Genomic DNA, 14,220 nt, shown 5'->3' on the forward strand with positions numbered 1-14,220 from the left:
TGGACTGGTGCCAGGTCAGCCCAGTGTCTGATGGACAGTATCTGTTCACTCCACAGGATTACCTGACAGACATCATTACCAATGACAGCATCAACTACTTCCAAATGTCCAAGAGGATGTATCCTCACCGTCCTGTCATGATGGTCCTCAGCCACGTTGCTCCTCACGGTCCAGAAGACTCAGCACCACAGTACAGCTCTGCCTTCCCCAATGCATCACAGCACATGTGAGGACAATGTACTGTGCTTACATGGCTGAGGGTTTTGGAGTATTACATGACAATGAATTTGCTTGTACACTGTACTGTATGTTAGAGTAAAGCTGGATTTTTCATTTTTGCATCCACAGCTTTTTGCTTGCATTAGAGACATCCACGCATTCATGCTCCCTCTCATCTGACCCAGACTGACACAAATTCAATTCAGTATGAGCACGATCTTATCCTCCTCCGCCTGCAGAACGTTGTTGGCAGCTGAGCACAGCCGGCATTGCGCTCCAGTTTATTTGGCTCATGTGTTATTCACATTATTGCTGCTGCCGTAATGAGCCCTGCTAATTTGTACCATTTTGTCAGCAGTGATCAAGGACAGGCATAAAAGATGGATGTGTAATACATATGGATGATGACACACAGTACCAGAACAGCCCAGCCTTTGTCTTCCTGACCCTCCATGCTCTTGCTATTAGTTCACACTGTAGCTAATAGCTGACCTGCTATTGGCCTCTTGAGATGGATCCAGAGCCAGTAATTAGAGTACAGCTTCTGCCCCCTCCTTCCCACTCCCCGTTCTCCTGGTTTATCTAATCCCTTCAGCATCATTAACCTGTGCCACGTAGGCTCTATACACTGAATATTCTGACAATACTGCGCCAGTGTCTTTGTGCAAACTTTTAATTGCTCTTTCTCCATAAATTTTGTCTCCCTTGGGTGATGTTGTCGGTGGGCACCTTCTCTGGCTATTTTTCTCACTCTATCACCCTCTGTTCTCATCAGCTACATAAAGAGAAAAGAGGCAGAAAATGTTCTGCACTCTTCTGTCACTTGTGCGTCTCACCTTGACATGGTTTCACACTACGTTAGTGTCGCTGCTGTGGAAGAGGCTACGAGACATTCTTAAAAGCCAAATCGATTCCATTTAAATGTAAAATATATTTGCTTCTAGGATCTCATTAGAGATTTAGCAGTGTTTATTTTCAAATAATTAAAGTTCCACTCGGCTAGGAGTAAAATATTGATCAAACCTTGCCCACTGTGTAGAAGCCCATTGATTACAGAGCTTACCATTTTACATGGTTTATGTGGCCTCTAGTTTATCATTGCATGCACATTTATTCTGGCTACTTTGGCAAGAAATGGATTGATGAAATCAGCAGACATGGGCAGACTGTGAATACACAATATAACTGAACCAAACAAGGCCAAATCAAATTTACAGCTATAGAATAGAACAAAGCAGAGATGGAATAAGCAGTGGAATGTAAACAAATAGCATGTATCAATGTCCCACCTTTAAAGTACTCTCAAATATGTATTGAGATAATGAATATGTTTTGTTTTGTTTTTTTCAAATGCTGCATTGCTTCTTTGTGGCTCCGGGATGCAGAAAGAACCAGCCACATATGGTTAGCTTGAGGCTAATGGCATCCAATGGCCACAACGACAAACAGCAAAACTGTCCAGAAACATCAGTTTACAAACTGTTCATCCGGTTTAATCCACATCTTCATCCAGCCATATTGTAATTATCCACAAACTCTTTCATTCCAGCTAAAAACAAACTAATTATAGCCTTTCCAGTGTTGCGCTTGTTAGCGGTAGCACTGAGCATGACCAGCTGGATTGCTTGTTCTCCTTCACTGTAGCACCAAACTAGAAGGGTTATAGTCAGTTTGGAAGGCAAAATACAATTTGTGGGTGAAATATGGCTTTAAGATGTAAAAGAAACAATAATTAAATGGTATATAGTCCACAAGGGACTTGTATGATATGATATTATTGTTGTTTTGTACCTTTTACAGAACCCCTAGCTACAACTATGCTCCAAACCCAGACAAACACTGGATCCTACGCTACACAGGACCCATGAAGCCTGTTCACATGCAGTTCACCAACATGCTGCAGCGCCGCAGGATGCAGACCCTGCTGTCTGTAGATGATAGTATGGAGAAGGTACACACACACACACACACACACACACACGCACACACACACACACACAAACACACACACAGAGTTTAAAGTCCTGAGAGAGTTGTTCTTGTTCTGAGTGCTTCGTATATTGTCTGACACACTTGGTAAATTTTTCCACTGAGTGAGTGTTCAATGAATGATATCCCCCACAGGTGTACAACATGTTGGTCGAGACAGGTGAAGTGGACAATACCTACCTCATTTACACCTCAGACCACGGCTACCATATTGGCCAGTTTGGTCTGGTGAAGGGAAAATCCATGCCTTATGAGTTTGACATCCGTGTTCCATTCTATGTACGAGGACCGAATGTGGAGCAAGGGGCCATGTAAGTCGCAAATAGTTTTATAAAGTTGAGATGTTTTTCAAATAGGTGCACTGCATAGTTTTACAAATAAGTACACCGCAATATATAAATGTATATTTAGCTTTAAGCTAATGGAATCCAATAGCTAAAACCTGCCAATGGCAAAACTACACATTCATGTCTGTTTATGAACTCTCAAGTGCACTGTCTGGTGTAGTCCACATCTTCTTCGTCCAGCCATATGCTCAGCAATCAACAAACACTGAGATTTTAGCTAAAATCAAACTATAACACTTCAGAGGCAACACTAACATGCACGAGTAAATTGGTTCGACTGAATGTGCCAGCTGGTGTATTAAACACCAGAAGTGCTATAGATTATTTGTTTTTTTTAGCGCAAAGTGTTTGTGGACTATGTACTAAGTGTACAGCTGGGTAAAGACGACGTGGATTCAAGAGAATGATGAAGTTTGGAGTTGGTCAAAAGCGTCGTCATAGGTTTGTAGCTTAAATACACGTGGACGGCTCTTCCTGCACTCTGGAAACAGAAAGAAGACGCATAGTGAAAAAGATGTCTCTGTGAGCTCAAGACACTGATTTGTGAAATGCATAACCTTTTTGGTGAATTTTCACTTCAAGCTTTCAGTACCAACAAGCTATGTTTCAATAACTGAACTTGTCTTATTCCTTACAAATTTATAGAAATTTGATTTTTGCTTTGTAGAAATCCTCATATGGTGTTGAACATTGACTTGGCTCCAACTCTGCTGGACATGGCGGGTATTGATATCCCAGCAGAAATGGATGGCAAGTCTATCCTCAAGCTGCTGGACACTGAAAGACCACTCAACAGGTGAAAACTCTCAGCTTTGTCTTGGTATTCAATACACACTTTAAGAACGACATTTAAATGTTGCCTTCCAGTGCATTTACTAGATATTAATTTTGCTCAAGGTCATCTCTCTTGATATTGCATTGTACATAATGAAATCCAAATGTGTGTGACCACACATTCTAGGATTTGAAAATGGAGTTCATGTGCTGTATGATCAGATTTTTTTTTTTGTCTTGTCACTCGTTCTTCAGGTTCCAGTTAAACAGGAAGGGGAAAACATGGAGAGATTCTTTCTTGGTGGAGAGAGGGTGCTTATGACCTTGCCAACATTTTCTCCATTCTGAGCATTATCTCCTGGTGACATCAGACTCCTCGTCCTTCATACAAATTATTTTTCAATTCTCTCACAGGAAGCCTCCGCACAAGAGAGCTGATGGGAAGGAAATGGCACAGGAGGAAAACTTCCTGCCGAAATACCAGCGGGTGAAGGACCTGTGCCAGAGGGCAGAGTACCAGACGTCCTGCCAGCAGCCAGGACAGGTAGCCGAACTGCAGGAGCTTCGAGCAAGTGATGATTAAAGTTTCAAGAGTGGAGCTCATGCAGAGTGATAATTTGCAATCTGTTTGACAATTTACAGAGTATAATATGCAGTGGTTTTACTCCCGGGGTTCCTTTTAACATCAAAGTCTCATTTTTTTCTAATCCTTCCAAATGAAACACTGTGTGTGTGTGTGTGTGTGTGTGTGTGTGTGTGTGTGTGTGTGTGTGTGTGTGTGTGTGTGCGCGCGTGCATGCGTGCGTGCCTGTGAGTGTATAAAGACCTCTCTGATTTGTTAATATTTAAATACTGTTAGTGATGAATATATCTTGCATCTACAGCCCTGTCTGTATAAAAAGAACAATTTAAATCATGTGTTTTTAGGAATTAAATGACACTAGGCTGTTAGTTAGTTAAAAAGCATCATCGTATTTCCTCCTGTTTTATTTCAGAAGTGGCAGTGTGTGGAGGACCCAACTGGCAAGCTGAGGCTGTATAAGTGCAAGGGAATGGCGAGTCTCTATGCCCCACGAATGAAGGCTCTGATAGCCAGGGGTGGCTCCCAACTGCATTCCACATCCAATTTCAATGGTTGCGACTGTGGCAATGCAGGCTTCAAAACATCTGTCCTGAAGCGAAAGAGAGTGCTCACAAAGAAGAGTAAGTTTCTATTGACACTCATGTGCACCAAATATTGCTGTTGTTATTATTAGAACAGTTTTGCTCAGAGACACTTGTGCTTTACTTTGAAATGCCCTTGCAGTAGCCTACAAAGTCTAGCAAAACAGGGGCATTAATCTCCATCTAAAATAACCAGCTTTTGAAGTATTCATGAGTTGAGAAGGGTGCGTCTGTGCTGCCACCAAGTGGTAGACTTAACAAGTCGAAATTTAATCATTGAACCTTGAAAGTGTCACTTATTCAAGCAGCAGGATACCAGCTGCATTGAACAATAGTTTTGCCGTCATCTTCTCTTGTCTTCATTGTCACAGATCCTGATGGTCAGTGTCAAAAACACATCCCTCTTTCTCGTTTTATTCAGATTCCTCTGTCTCGTCTTCTTCAGAGATGAAATCCAGTAAGACTGTGACAAGGAAGCGTTGGGCCCGCTCAGTGTCATTTGAACTGGATGGAGACCTGTATGCCGTGGACCTGGAGGAGGGTTACCAGCCCTTGAGCTCCAAGAACAGCAGTTGGGCCAGAGACGAGAGGAGAAGAGTTGGGGATGAGGATGATGAATTCAGTGGCATGGGAGTCGCAGTCACACCCACCTTTAGCAGCAAACTTACACCCCCTGCTGCTCTTAAAGTTACCTACAGGTGTGTGTGTGTGTGTGTGTGTGTGTGTGCGTTTGTGTGTGTGTGCGTGCGCATCTGTCTGCAGTGCTGCTTTACAGTTCCTCCAGAAATATGATTATGCGATTGCGCAATTCAACACATAATCAGCTGTACTTTCGCAACATAAATTGCCAATTTCCACGCAAATTACGCAAAATATTTGGGGCTTGCATGATTTCATAATCCCCACATTTTCGTTGCAAAAAAGTCACACATATCTTCACAGAAAGTTGGGAAATGTTGCGTTTACTTCACGCAAGAGCGGCCATTTTCTTCCTGTTGCCTTGGGAACTTTGTGAAGTGACGTCATTGGAGAGCCGGAAACCCTGCAAAGAAGACATGATGAAGTCAGCAAATCAGTCTCATTTGCCAACAAAAATTAGCTCTGAACTTGTTTGACTCATCAAGTTTTGCAAGTTTGAGCTCTGTCTTTATTTCGGTCTGAAATAAACAAGATGATAACTTAATTATTCCCAGCACTTTCTGTGATGCAGTATGCCTGCTTGTCATAGGAAGTCATTAGAAATGACTCTTTACATTCAGGTAGTAGCCTGGTGAGAACAGAGTGTTGGGGGAATCACTTTTTTTTTCTTTTTTATCGAACTGCAGTTTTTTTCAAGTTTTTGCAATTTTTGCAAATTCCCACAATGTCATAGCATAAAATAGCATGAAAATTAGGCATATTCTATTGCATTTTTTTAAAAGAAAATGTGGTGCATAAAGCATTTTTGCCTGCAACAATCACAAAAAATCTCTACATTTTTCTGGAATACCAGACCACCATTTATGTTTATGGTGATTCTAAAAATAAGTATGGTGGCATATATGTGATCTTTACTGCTGCTGGGACATAATTGTGACTTGCAGGTGCTCAATTCTGATGAATGACACAGTCAAGTGTGATGGCGGCCTCTACCAGTCCCTGCAGGCATGGAAAGACCACAAACTGCACATTGAGCATGAGGTACTACTGCAATTTTATCCTTATCCTCCAGTGCATGTGAACATTCACGTTATCTGTTGCTAATGGCCTTTGTGTGTTCAGATTGAAACATTGCAGACAAAAATAAAGAACCTGCGTGAGGTCAAAGGCCACCTGAAGAAGGTGCGGCCAGAGGAATGTCAGTGTAACACTCCCAGGTAAGCATTTCTCCCCGTCACGCTGTTACCTGCTTGAAGTTTTAATGTAAAATGTGAAGGTTGTTTCTTGTCTTTGCAGATATCAGCTCAAGAACGATAAGACTTTCACACTCACTACAGGACATATGCGTTCACTCAGGTAAAAAGTACCACTGTGAATAAATGATTATCTCTTCCTCTTGCACTCAATGACACATGTTTTTTATTTTTTTGGTCAGGATGCCATCAAAGCCAAAGAGTCAGTGGCTGCAGAAGGAGCAGAAACGTAGAAAGAAACTACGTAAATTCCTTAAAAGGCTTCAGAACAACGACACCTGCAGCATGCCAGGGCTTACCTGCTTCACTCATGACAACCATCATTGGCAGACTGCCCCCTTCTGGACAAGTGAGGAACAGCACCAACCTGAATTTAAAAAAAAACAACAGTGTGGTGTCATGTGTCTAACTGCGTCTGCTTCATCTCTGTCCTCTCTGATACAATGAAAACAATAGTTTGGAACATTGCTGTGACATCACTTGTTTTCCTTTACTGCCCCTCCCTACCTCAGTGGGTCCATTCTGCGCTTGCACCAGTGCCAATAACAACACTTACTGGTGCCTGAGGACCATCAATGACACACACAATTTCCTGTTTTGTGAATTTGCTACTGGTTTCCTGGAGTATTTTGACCTCAACACTGACCCGTACCAGGTATTTCATTTGTGCAGACACACAAATTTTGGCAGATGACATAAGAGCCTCATTCCACAACACGTTTCAAAGGACATTCCTTCACTCAAGCTACAGATTTGCCTGTTGAGATTCCAAGGTAGATCTACCTACTGCCTTTGTTGACATGTTTGTCCGCATTCATCCCACAGTTGATTAATGCTGTCAGTTCCCTCGACCGCAATGCTCTGAATTCAATGCATCAACAGCTCATGGACTTGCGGGGCTGCAAGGGGCATAAGCAGTGCAACCCCGAGAAGGGTGAGCAAAAACCCTTGGAGACAAACATTATTGATTATAGTGTTGTTTCATGCTGACACTAATGTTACCTCCATATCCTTTCAGGAGGGAGAGAGCGCAGCTACTACAGCGAATACAGGTATTTTCTTCCTTTCTTCTTCACGGCACTGATGATTACTTTTACAAATACTGTAAACTGAATTCATGTTACAAGGTTACAGCCTCCCTGGTGTGTTCCTGCTTGAGATTTCTCTCATTTTAAATCATCTGGGGAGTTGAGGAAATAAAACACATCGACGTTGTGCTGAATTTGAGCCTCTGATTCGTTGCTGTTGTGATGAAAGCCTGTGTAGCATACAGGACCTACAGCTGCTGAGGGCCAAAATGAAAGCCCGCTTTTTAGTTTCTGCTGTCCCTTTTTTTTTGACGAAGTCTAATTGCTTGTCTCTGATGTGCGTGTGCGGGTGTATGTGTGTGCGTGTATGCATGTATGTTTGTGTGTTTTTTTTTGTGTATATACCTGTGTGTCTCCATGCACATGCATTTGCCCTGCGCGTGTATACGTGCTGTGCATGCTTCAGGCCAGTTCATCGTCGAAAGAGGCCAAAAGTGAAGAAGCCTTCCTCCAAATCGCTGTGAGTTTGTCATAACCCATCTGTTCCTTAGTAGTCAGCCAAGCTCTTATCTCATCCAGGTTTTTTTTTTTGTAGTTTGGTCACATGACTCAGAAGCATGCTCCTCTCTCTCCCATCTGCTGTAGTTCTTTATCACTTACAATATGTTTCATTGACCTGTATTGCACAGCTTCATCATCCTCTTTTGTCATTCACCCCTTCAAATCAGTAAAGCAATGCAGGTGTGATGTGTCAGTCGTGTTACTGTCATGTTGTACTTTTCCTCCCAGTGTTGGTAGGAACAGGCCACACCTGGAGCCATGGTAGCTCGTCCCTAGCCTCTAGGGACACATCTAACTTACAGGTTTTTTTTCTTCTGCACAGGGGGCAGATTTGGGAAGGGTGGGTTGGTTAACCACGTGTATCCCACTACCAACCTCTTCCAGCACAGGAAGGAGAGGGGGGACTGCAGGTGAGGCAAACCCAAGGACCTTGACCACACTTTGATGGACCATAACCTGAGATATTGCTCTACTCTACTCTGGTTTGATTTTTAAGCTACTCTTTGTAGCCCACACCCTGGCAGAGGACATGCAGAGACTGAGACAAAGCTTAAAAACAGTTTTCTGTTTTAACTTTACACTCATTTCTGGCTCATTTACATGCCCCCCCCCCCCCCCATCTGTCAAGCTGTCAAGACCGTTAACATCAACAGGATGCTGTGATTCAGATGAGACTGTACGTATTCACAAATGATACAGCAGTCTCTTTCCTTGTAGATAATATATCAGCTTTAATCAGCTTTCTTTCATGTCACTGGGTGGCCTGAGGTATAAACTCTGCTGCTACACAATAATGTCCTGGGTGCTATGGCTTGCCCCCCTAATGTCTCTGTGGCACATAACCGAAATCATAGCACATGCAATATGATCGATGAGTGGCATATTTTCTGTCTCTGCACCAACGTGTCTGCACATGGAAATGGTGTGTACTTTTTAACCACCATGACTTTTGCCATAATCTTTTATATCATTGTTGATCTTAACTCTGATGAATGTCCTTAATGAATAATCATCTTCCTCAAAGCTGTGAGATGGGAGGTAACTAGACTTTGCCTGCCTTGATCCAACCCTGTACAGTGCCCCCTTACACTAACCACTATCTCACAATGGCACAAGCCGACCCTCCAATATCTGACTATGTGTCATAAATGAATGCCATTTTTCTGCTTTGTATTGTCTGTATCACACTGTACAAGCATCCAGTTTGATTAGCTTGCTATACTGTACATGGTGCTACAGGGTAGCAATACAGAAGAAAAGACCTGCTGTACAGTACAGTATGTATTTGAATGTATGTCGTGCAATTAATATAAATGTTTACATTATTTTTTATAATACTAAAGGGGCAGACATTGTTGTACGATATGAGTTGACAAAAATGAACTTATAGGGGAGAAATGTAGATTGACAAATTTCATTGCCCGCAATTTGTATGTTTTCTTATTTGCATTGGAGAAGCACTTAAAGGATTCACTGTGAAGAGATGCGCCATTTACATGTCATGGATGTATAGTTTACTGTGTGCCAGAGGAACAACACAACAATGTTTTACCTGTTGATGTGAATTTTAGCAACTTGCCTTTGTTAGATTGTTTGATTTTTTTTTTTTTTAGCAAATATTTCCATAGATCTGAGTGCTGATAGTAATTGTGAATAAAGTGACGTTTGACCAAAAACATGAACAGGCTTTTATTCTGGAATAAATGATCGTCACTGATTGATGTGTCCAGCAGGTGTCTCTGTCTGCTCGTCCACATGGTAACCGGGCAAAAGTGATTGATTTTTACTGGATGGAAAGTTGAGATTAAAACGTTTTGTTAAAATTTTGTGTTACTATGAATGTGAGTCACGGTAAAATCCGCATTTTACACCCAATGGTAACGTTAAACTTAAGATAAAATGGCTGTGGATGCATTTCATCTAAAACTGTGTCCTCTTACTGAATGTACACTATTACAGTGACTTTATGTCAAGGCTAAATGGTTAGCTATTTATTTGAATACCTACATTTATGACATCTTAAGTATTTTTTTTAAATATTGCACATTATTTTATTATTGCACAAAGTGCAGATGCCTCAGCATTGTCCTACTTTAGATACTTCCCATCTGTGGCGCTAACTGGGTGTGTACCCTTCAAGACTGACTTCAGCATAAATGCTCATGATGTTGTATATAACGAGTATCTGAATACTTGAAAAGGTGTAACTTTGAATAACATCAATAAATACACTGTAAAAAATACGAACTTTTTTCATCTACGTTAGCATGGAGGTTATTCATGTTTTTTCCATCTACAGGTCGTTCTTTTGTTGCTTTTGACTTGCCGCTGCTGCCTTTATTGTTTTTATCACTTTAGACAACCGTACCATTTTCGGTTTTGGCCTCAGAGTTTCCAGACGGCTGGTCGAGGGACGGGGTGGGGGTGCAGACTGGGTGACCCCCATCCCAACCTATGACTCACGTGCGGAGGCGGAGACTCCATATCGGATTCACCGCCGTCGGACGGTCCCGTACTCACTACTACAGCTCGCCTCGGACCGCTGTTTGTGTGTGTGTGTGTGTGTGAGTGAGTGAGTGAGTGTGTGTGTTCGCTCACCGACCTAACCGTCACCAAGACTCTAACCGAACACCGTTTTCTCCGTGTTCCCGTCGTGTTTACAATGTGATGGAGATGGCCGGGACCAGGTGAGTTCACTCTCGCGCGGAATAGAAAAGTGAAGTGGGAAAGTTTAGCCGTTCGCTGCCTCGCGCTACCATCCCGCCGCCCTCCGCTAGTGAACGAGAACCCGCCATTCAATGGACTCCTACGTCGCAGAAGGACTTGACACTGTTTATAGTGGTTTGTTAAAGCTAAGAGTTGAAAATTTAGTATTTTGGATAGGTTATGATTATGCTCCTTAAACGTATTCTCTCGTGGTGTTTCGTTTTATCTCGCCTGAAGCAAATACCGGTGGTTACACATGTTAGTAAGGATTCAGTAACTTAATGGAACATAGTATTTTAGCTCTGTTTCGTGTTAAATTCAGTTAGCCGAGGGGATGGAGATGCTCTCTTGGTTTTGTCGGTCTATCACCAGCAGTCTCATTTCTGGATTAAAGTGCTCCGCAGATTGTCTGAGCTCATCTTTGCTGTGGTTTAGTGACCAATAACCCAAACGGAAGACAAATGTCCCACAGTCCATTTGTTCTCATTTTATTGGATTTTAACTGGGGCTCCTGGCTTTACTGGTTTGTTCTCCACATGTTGGATTTCTACGGTATCTGCTGTGACTGCACATGTGCAATAAAACTTGGTTGCCTCGTTTAATCCCCAGTCTGATCTATTGAGGAAGCTGCTTTGCTTCCCTTCAACTTTTATGGCACATAATTTAGTGCTTTGAATTCAAACAGTTTCATAAACTGTCTGTATGCCTTCTGTGGAATGCTTTGCCGAGTACATTTTAAAAGTAAGCTGTCCAGTCAGATGTAATTTATGTAGCTCGCAGCAGTTATTTTGGCAGGTCATGCCAACTTGTCTTCCTGGGTGCAGCAGTTGCCCAGCCAGTGCTCCTCTGATTACACAGGGAACATCTTGTCCCATGACAGTGGGACATGACAATATTCCATCTGAGTTCGCTGCCACCTTAGTAAACCTCACTTCTGTTCATCTGGGTTTATGGGTGTGAAGAGCGGAAACAACAGTAGGATGTTGTGTTGTCCTTTATCCTGCTGGTTCAAGATATTTTGCTGACAAACAAGAACAAACTGTCCCCAACATTTCTAATTGTGTCTTCTTGACAAAGACGAGGCCGGATGTCCATCCTTCAAATGGTTTTTTTGACAATAGACCTACTTGCCTGATGAGAGGAAGTGATTCTGAACCTTGAACTCACGTGACAACAGCAGGCGACATGATAATAACATAATAGCTGTCTGTTCCCTCGCTTTTTTAGTAGAGATGCGTAAAATCAGATTTTCTTTTCTGACATCTGATATTTTACAACTGATTTGGCCCATAGCTGGTAAACACAGACGTCTGTATCTTATATGTATATATGTATGTGTATATGTGTATATACACACATATGTATACACATATATAAATAACAAATTTGTTTAATCCTTAAATGTTTAGAAAAGCACATTGACTATGTATTTGCCAAAGGCATTTGCCAAAACCAGGGCTGATGTATAGACCGGTGTTGTCTGGTGCTCTCCACGTCTGTCCTTTCTACACATACAGTATAGAATCCAGTTTGCAGCCTTTCTTTGCCGTGTTTTATATTACAATCTAAACCCCCTCCTTATGGATCAGCACACCTCAACAGACACTCTGTCACACTGACACTGCCGGCAATGTGATTAAAGTTATACAGCCAAACTCAATTATGCGTACCTGTGTAACCACCTAAGAAGGGATTAACTGGTTTAACATCTTGGCCCACACTTGTTAGAACCTGATGCTGCGAGTGCTGATCATCACTTCCTAGTATTACTGGGGATAATAACCTGTTAGTTCAGTTTGCATCTCAACCAATTCTGGTTTAGACTGATGTCAATATCTATCATGGGGGTAAAGAAACAACTAAACAACCTAATGTCAATTATCAGCTGACAAGTAAAAGCAGAAGTTCTCCCATCAAAATTGTGTCAGTTATGCAGATTGGTAATATTAGTAAATATGAAATTAGGAATGAAAGTTAAGTCATCATGTAATTTATCTACTTGTGAAAATGCATACCAACCTGATCATAGAGTTTATATGTTAAACAGTAATTAGTTTTAGTTAAATGTTTATTCTCGCACGTCAGTACAGTCAATAATTTGGTGACACTTGTAAATAATCTTCGTCAACTTTCACTAAACAAAAATGAGATAAAAATACATCAGAGGATATTAAATGGTAACACACACTCAGAAATGTGTGATAGTTAAAGTCTGTGTCAAGATGAAAAGTTTTAGCGTATTAAAACCAGCATTCAATTCTGCCTCTCTCCTCCAAAACAGTCTGTTGTGATTAGGGAAATATTAATCTGTCCCGATGCCACTGATCTTCCATGATGGCCTCTTCAGTCATAATCCACCCCTCCTCCCTGCAGGCCCCATAGACCCAGCGTTAACATCTTCACCAGGCTGTTCTGTGTTTCTAATCCGAGTGGACCTACTGTCTGCACCTCCACTTCCTCTGGAGGACAAGCCGGACGTTTCTTTCCTGTGTGGCTTCTTGGTCCGCTGCTGACCCTCGACTCACCCTGTAACTCAACTCTGGGATTACACTCTGGCCTCATTTGTCATGTCGGGGGTATTCAGGGGGATGGTGCAGGTCAACTCAAAATGAAGTTACAAACTGCTAATGGTGGTGGGCGAGCTGGTCAGAACCTCATGGAAAATATAGACTTGGAAGCACACAGATGGCAGCGGCTGAATGGTTAATGTTTTTCATCTTAGTACTAATGACTGTGGGTAGTTTGTCAAGTTAAAGTTGGGACAATTACTGCCTCTGGTTAAGTAGCATCACATCCAAAGAGGTTCATTCATTGCGTTTGTTTGGACAAGTGACCCCATTGTTCCCACTCTGACAGCTGGTGCAGGACAGAAAGGCCGGCCTGTATGTAGTAAACACCCTGATCCCGTCAGTAGCACATGTTCACTCTCGTCCAGTCTTACTGACCTGAAAAGTCCCCATATGCTCCTCAAGTAAGGAAAGGGGTGGATTTTTTTTGGAAGGACAGGGACTTATGTTGGGTCAGGAGTGTATCTACCCCTTTGCTGACTGGGGTCTCAGAGAGACAGTGACTGTTGAGCTGAGTGGCCAAGGGGGCCGGATGTTCCCAGCATTACTGCTGAAGACTGCACCATCCGTGGGAGACAACAGGATGGCGGAACAAGACAATACCCTCCACACAAAAATGACAGCGCTGCTCCACTGTGATTAGATCGTAGGCGGACTGTAGTGAGGGAAGTAACATTCAAGACTGCCAACACAAGAATGTTATCCTGGAACCGGTGGAAAGGAAGGCACTGTTATCTCACAGCTTGTGGAGAATTGGTTTGTTGCTGTTTGGCAGCTTGAGGGAATTAATTCACTTTGGCTGCATAAAAACTGGAAAGCAGCATGGGAAACAGTGGTGTTGCTGAAGTTGGCTGAGCGACCTTGTGAGATCCGGTGCAATCCGGTGCCATTGGTGAAGGGAAACTGTCCATAGTTGTGGATCAGGGCAGCTGTTGAAAGAGGTCACCCCAGAACTTGTATTCATGCCTGAAGC

General features: G+C 42.4%; 2 protein-coding genes across 8 annotated transcripts in view; both read left to right on the top strand.

Moving 5' to 3' along the window:
• Positions 1-10,098, top strand: part of sulf2a (sulfatase 2a) — a 37,913-nt gene extending 27,815 nt beyond the window's left edge. For 2 of the 6 annotated variants that reach the window (XM_086198589.1, XM_086198588.1), the window contains exons 6-22: positions 57-226; positions 2,020-2,170; positions 2,344-2,519; positions 3,223-3,351; positions 3,585-3,641; positions 3,744-3,873; positions 4,325-4,532; positions 4,915-5,191; positions 6,077-6,173; positions 6,255-6,349; positions 6,429-6,488; positions 6,568-6,734; positions 6,898-7,040; positions 7,211-7,319; positions 7,404-7,437; positions 7,880-7,933; positions 8,297-10,098. In XM_086198589.1, coding sequence (XP_086054715.1) covers positions 57-226; positions 2,020-2,170; positions 2,344-2,519; positions 3,223-3,351; positions 3,585-3,641; positions 3,744-3,873; positions 4,325-4,532; positions 4,915-5,191; positions 6,077-6,173; positions 6,255-6,349; positions 6,429-6,488; positions 6,568-6,734; positions 6,898-7,040; positions 7,211-7,319; positions 7,404-7,437; positions 7,880-7,933; positions 8,297-8,327 — 2,088 coding nt within the window. In that variant the 3' untranslated portion in view covers positions 8,328-10,098. The remainder of the gene's footprint in view (positions 1-56; positions 227-2,019; positions 2,171-2,343; positions 2,520-3,222; positions 3,352-3,584; positions 3,642-3,743; positions 3,874-4,324; positions 4,533-4,914; positions 5,192-6,076; positions 6,174-6,254; positions 6,350-6,428; positions 6,489-6,567; positions 6,735-6,897; positions 7,041-7,210; positions 7,320-7,403; positions 7,438-7,879; positions 7,934-8,296) is intronic. The other 4 variants (XM_086198590.1, XM_086198586.1, XM_086198592.1 and 1 more) reach the window with 4 other exon arrangements.
• A 376-nt stretch (positions 10,099-10,474) lies between these two features.
• The window catches only part of arhgap46a (Rho GTPase activating protein 46a), a 33,132-nt gene continuing 29,386 nt past the window's right edge, over positions 10,475-14,220 (top strand). For both annotated transcript variants that reach the window (XM_086198584.1, XM_086198585.1), the window contains exon 1: positions 10,475-10,661. In XM_086198584.1, coding sequence (XP_086054710.1) covers positions 10,642-10,661 — 20 coding nt within the window. In that variant the 5' untranslated portion in view covers positions 10,475-10,641. The remainder of the gene's footprint in view (positions 10,662-14,220) is intronic.

The sequence above is a fragment of the Aulostomus chinensis genome, chromosome 3 (assembly GCF_037954235.1).
Source record: "Aulostomus chinensis isolate RoL2024-O1b breed Wild chromosome 3, RoL_Achi_v1.0, whole genome shotgun sequence".
In the NCBI taxonomy this organism is placed as follows: Eukaryota; Metazoa; Chordata; class Actinopteri; order Syngnathiformes; family Aulostomidae; genus Aulostomus; species Aulostomus chinensis.